The following is a 5,742-nucleotide window of genomic DNA, read 5'->3' as shown; positions in this document are numbered from 1 at the left end:
ACATGATCTCACATGGCGAGAAGCTCTTTAGTTCCTTAATCATTTCACGGTGCCCTCGGACGCTTTTTTTCCACCTAAAACGTTTAGTTTCAGCTCAGTGATCAGCTACCCCAGCTCGGCGGGGGAGCGGAAGGCTTCAATTATTCCGACTTGTGAGCGTCCAGGCACCAAAAAAAAAAAAAAAAGAAAGAAAGAAAGAAAGAAAAGAAAGAAAGAAAGAAAAAGAAAAGAAAAAGAAAAAAGAAAGAAAAGGAAAAGAAAGAAAGAAAAGAAAAAAGAAAAAGAAATTAAAAAAAAAAAGAAAGAAAGAGGGAAAAGGGCACACAAAAAAGTGGAAACTTTTCCCCCTGTCCACTTCATCAAGTCCTGAAATATCAAAATGGATTTAGAGAAAAATTACCCGACTCCTCGGACCATCAGGACAGGTAGGACCACCGCGAAACGGGAGTCATCCGAGCTAACTCTGGGACACTGCCATGGTATCCTCTCAAGGAGAAAAGGGGGGGTCATCGAGTTTTCTCAGGGAAGCTCCTGTCCTTCCACGGTGCGTTTGTAGGGTTTTCACTAGTCTGTGCAGGTGTCGTCAGGGAGGCCTGTTTTCTTTGGGTTTTGTTCGTTTCTCCTTCTGATGCTTGTGATGGAGTTAGTCTGGAGGTGTGCGAGTTTGGGGCTGTGTGCTTATCTGAGGCGCTCAATGTGTGCCCCCAAAAGTAAGTGTTTGGTTTGAATCTGTGAACCTGCTTGTGTCTGTGGAAGCTTTTATCCTGCTTGGCTGGATTAGCATGTGTTTATGCGTCAGTGTTGGTGCGTGTTCTTTTTAAGCCTCCAAAGGTGTGTCTGTGTAAAATGCTGTGTGTATAATTTTGTTAAGCATCCACTGATTGTATAGCTACTGCTTTGGGGGTCTGCTCCTCTGTCATGCCCCAAGTGATTTTGGAAATAAGAAAGGGGTTCTCTCACCCCGCCATTTTTGGATGTCAACAGCTGCCCAATGTGTACATACTAATACACACAAAAGGGCTTGTCGTCGTCCCAGCCACGGCTCTGGGGCCTACTAAGGCATTGTGTGCAAAACGTGCTGCCAGGCCTGGATCTTTCACTGTGCACAGTGCCCTGTTCAGTGGTTAGGGTCCTATTGGATCTGGCGTTTGTATACAAGGGTCCCCTACAGTAGGCACAACTTTAGTGGATAAGAAAGGTCTGTGGGCTACTGATGACATTTCCCCCCCATCACTTGACTTTAAGTTTTTACCTAGACTAGCCTCTGACAGTGTGTGTGTGTGTGTGTGTGTGTGTGTGTGTGTGTGTGTGTGTGTGAGACACTGTATGCTCAGGCTTTGTCCTTTGGGTACTGCTTCAATGGAGGAGTAGGTGGATATATGTGCCTAGCCTGATCATTTAGCTGGGGTGCCTGTATGTACATAGGCCTTCTTGGCACAGTGCCCCTGTGTTTCCCAGAGGCGGAGGCCCTGGTCTGAAAAAATGTGGCACGGCAGTAGGCCTCTGTCTACCCTGAGGCATAACGTGATATGCCTCTTTTGTTTATTAGGCCCTTGTGTCAACCTGCACATAAATACTTTAAGTTGTGGCAAGAAACCCACTTCTCTCATTCCTGTATCATCCATGAGATCCCAGATCTAGCCCTTGATAAAAGTCAAAGAGAGGAGAAAACTTAAACCCTAACCCACAATGGCTTCCCAGCATAGTTTTGGGTTCTGAAAGAGCACAATAGAGTGAGGACAGGAGCCAGAAGAACATTGCTGCGAAGAGAGTACAGATGCAGAAACCTGGAACTCCATTCCCTTTCCATTCTTAATCCGAAGACAACCTTCCGTTCTCCAAGTGGTGGGATGACCAGAGGTGCCTTGCCTGGGTTGCTTATTGTTGGAACCGGGTTGGATGCTTGTGAGTCAAGAGAGGGGTCTGAGTGGCTGCCTCCCGACAAGCTGTCTACCACAGAGAATGTAATTCATGGCGGTCGATGGGCTCTTTGATTAGTTCAATCGCCTGAATAATCGTTTAATCAATAAAGCATTTCACTCTTCTGTTGCTGTTAGGCTGGGTGGGGTTTGCATAGGGGGAATTCTAAGGGGGTTTGGAGCTTCAAATCCTAAGAGCCACACCCCTAACCAGTGGGTTAGGGTAGAAGCCACCTGCTTGGGAAGGAGCGCAGAGGTGGCAGTGCCCTGATGCCTGTCTCCCAAGTCCTGAAGCTCACCTAGGGAAGAGGAAGGAAGGGACTGTGCTGTCCAGGTGCTCAAAGGCCATCTATGTCTACTTTCTGCCCTCAACCTTTAGGGCTTATATGAGCCTCCAAACTGTCCCTCCCTTCATCCAGGATTGTGTAGCGCTTCTTTTTCAGAACTCAGCTTTCCCATCTGTAGTGTCTTTGTAGCTCAAAGCCTTAGGCAAGGTCAGCACACAGCAGGCAGTCACTTAAAATACTTCTTCCTTCTTGGAGGTCCGGAGGGCGGGGACCTGCACGCATCAAACAGGACTAGGTCCAGAAGTGCGCTTTCCACTCATGGGGCAGCTTCTCACAAGCTCTGGGAAACATCTCAGAGGTTGTTCTCTGTGCTCCAGGCACAGGAAGCCGAGGCCTTTGGAGAAAGGATTGTGCAGTCTTATATCTTGGGAGAGACTGTCCTGGTGTTCCTGGTCTGCAAGGGCAGGCTGATAGGGATAACTAGCTCCAACACAGGAGGTGTGCACTCCTTGAAAGACTTGGTTTAACATTCTCCCACCCAATGATTCCTGCAACATACCCAGCCAGGCCAAGTCAGATTCTTGATCCACTTTCAGGAGTCAGACAGGTATCTCCGTGCCCCATTTGCTGTGCAATCACAGACCAGTTGCCTTTCCTTTTTGATCCTTTTTTAAAATTAAAGGTTAAGAGGAACCCATAAGGTTAGAACGGCAGTGCTCAGGCATTTCAGCTCCTTCTCAAATGAGCAACTAGTCTGAGTCTTGAAAGGCCTTGTTTTATTGGAAGAAAGAGCAGGCAAATGGGCTAGAATTGGACGGCAAGAGTCAATCTCAGGCCAGCACTCTGAGGCAGCAGCAGCATTCTGAGGATCTGGCTCTTCTGTAAGCTGGAGGGCCTGTTGGAGAGTTGGGGAAACAGGAAGCGGAGATGGGGTGGGGATGCTGTGTGACTTCCATCAAGCAAAGTCTCCAAGAGATAGATGCTCTCTCTCTCAAAGGTGTTCTGGCTTCCCAAACAGTCTCAAAGTGGCCTCCAGCAGACAAAACTTTCCAAAGCAATTGAATTTAAATACCTGTGGGTTTCTATTTGTCTGTTTATTTGCTTTGCTTTTGTCCTCCCCCCCCCCCCCCCCCCGTTGGGTTGGTTTTGTTTTGTTTCAGTGGCCTATGCCCTCTGTGAAGCTCTCTGTTAGCTCTGCGTGGGCCCGGGCTTCAGATGAAGCAGGACTCAGGCGTGGAAACCTATCTTTGTTGGCGAATAGCTGTGTATTCTCAGACTGATCACTTAACCACTTTGGGCCACTGTTTGGCAGCCTGTAAGGCTGGTGTAGGGGGTCCTATCAGAATTGTTCACTTCTTTGGGGATTTGAAGTTCCCAAAGCTCAGGGACTTCAGAAGGAAATTTCCTCTGAGCCAAGATCACTAAGTGCAGGGAGGGGCTTCTTTCCTTCACTGGTTAGGCTGGGTCACACAGAAGAGAACGGATCCAAAGCTGAACTACCCCTACTGTGTGAAAGGGGGAATCTGGGCTGTGCCTATTAAATCTATATCTGCAGTCTCCCCTTGCCCTCAGAGTGCCCTAGGGACTTTGTTCAAACAATACATACAGGACAACTGACCCCGTCAGGCATTGTCCAGATGAATTATTTGGTTTGACATCACTTCCCCTTCCAGCTGCCAACCTTCCTTTTACAACCCAGACTTGCTCTAGTATGATGACCTCAGACAAGTTGTTTCTGTCCTCATATTCCACATCTGTAAAATGGGGGGAACATTGCCTCAGAGCCCTTTTGGTTTTAAGATTCTAGATCAGGGATTGTAAGCTCAGGGGGCAGGGTTAGGGGCATGACTGACTCTGGAGCAGCCCCAACTCTTGACATCACTAGTGGGACTTAAGAGTCCCATAGCTGGCTGGAAACGATAAAGCAAACGGAACCCTATGACACCACAGTCCTTTTCCAGTTGTAATCTTCCTGCCCTAAGGCAGAGGTGGGTGTGGGGCAGCAAAGATCAAGAGCACACGGGGTCCCAGACAATGGAGAGAGAAAGCTACCACTTCACCGCCTTGTACACCACAGCCTTCTGAATCCCCAGAGACCGGCCTTGGCCGGTTCCCTGCAGCTGTGCTCCAATGGGGGTGGGGATGGTGTCAGCCGGGGGACACTTGCCCGCTTCTCAGGGACAGCTAGAAGGAGAGGATCAGGGGCTGACACAGTATAAAGAAAGTATAAAGTATAAAGAGGGGGCGCAAGGGGAGAAGAGTGGGAAATGAGGGAAAGTCAGGCAGAAAGCAAGAGAGAAAACGATTCACAGATGAGCCCGAGCCCTGTCCTCTCTCTGCTGTGCCTGAAACAGACATCTCAGAGTTCTTGTTTTGGTGGGTTTATGTTTAGTAGCAGGGGACTGTCACTTATGATTCGAAGGGGTGAGTGTTTAGTTTACTCCTACAACTGCTGGGTCAGTGTCTGTGCTGGGTTGGGTCTGAGCCCATGAGAGGGCTCACAGAACTGTAGCTACCTATGTGAAGACACTTTTTTTTAAATTTTTAAAGTCCAATAGCTTTGATTATGCTCTGAGAGCTTTACACTCCCAAGAAACTGGGACAGTGGGCCGGTTAAAGAGCTTTGCTGGATCAGGAGAATTCGGCTACAAGTCTGTCCGTTTTTGTCCTAAGACCTACAGGAACTCTGGTGAGGGCAGCTCAGCTTTTCCTAGCTGGCAGCAAGGAACTGCAGCGTCTGTGGCCATCTTGATGCCACACGGCCAGGCTCCTACACACAGAGGCAACCACACAGCCACTGGCTTCAGGCGTCTCCTTCGCTTCGGATGCCAGTGGACTCCTGTTTTTAAGGAGGCCTTGCACCAGATGCGGAAATCCTCTTGTTGACTGACAGAAGCTTTGAGCTAAGAGCATCACCAGCTCCCAAGGGACCTACCAGCTTCTAGGCTGAGGCAAACAGAAAGGAGCCACGGCCCTTTGCTTGAGACAACCTGGTCTAAGCTGTAGAGACTCCCCAGTTTCTGGTAACTTTAAAATAATATTCTCCCAACTCTGCCTTTGGTTAATGGAATACTGGGGCCTCTATGGATTAAAAAAAAAAAAAAACGAGAAGGGAGGGTACAGAAGAGACAGATTGTTGATAAAATTAGAAAACGTTTCCATTAGAAGGAGCCAGCATCAAAGACGCCTTCAGTAAGCTCTGCCCATTTTACAGAGGAGCAAAGTGAGGTCCGAAGCGTCAGACATACACGCGGATACTCGCCACCCACACTGAAAGCCGTGTCTCTACTGCGCTGCGCGTCCTCCTCTGACATCTCTCTGCGTTTTTCTATTTCTTTTCCCTTCTGTAGACTTGTCTCCCATCCTCACAGTTCGTCCCTGTCTTGGTTGCCCTCAATTTCTAAGCGCATCCCAGAATCTCAACGGCCCGCGGAAAGGTTGGCTCTGTGGGACCAAGAGCCTGGTTCTCCAGACACTGCGTGGGCTCTGCTCTCTCTCTCTCTCTCTCTCTCTCTCTCTCTCTCTCTCTCTCTCTC

At 48.7% G+C, this 5,742-nt stretch overlaps 1 protein-coding gene across 1 annotated transcript in view; it reads left to right on the top strand.

The window, feature by feature from the left end:
* Positions 1 to 344: 344 nt before the first annotated feature.
* Positions 345 to 5,742, top strand: part of Pax5 (paired box 5) — a 176,961-nt gene continuing 171,563 nt past the window's right edge. The window contains exon 1 of the mRNA XM_055605267.1: positions 345 to 425. Within this exon, the coding sequence (XP_055461242.1) occupies positions 380 to 425 (46 nt within the window). The 5' untranslated portion in view covers positions 345 to 379. The remainder of the gene's footprint in view (positions 426 to 5,742) is intronic.

This window comes from Psammomys obesus, unplaced genomic scaffold, assembly GCF_907164565.1.
Source record: "Psammomys obesus unplaced genomic scaffold, mPsaObe1.curated_primary_1811, whole genome shotgun sequence".
Lineage (NCBI taxonomy): Eukaryota > Metazoa > Chordata > Mammalia > Rodentia > Muridae > Psammomys > Psammomys obesus.
Note: the sequence above shows the minus strand (reverse complement) of the source record. Positions and strands in the feature narration are given on the sequence as shown.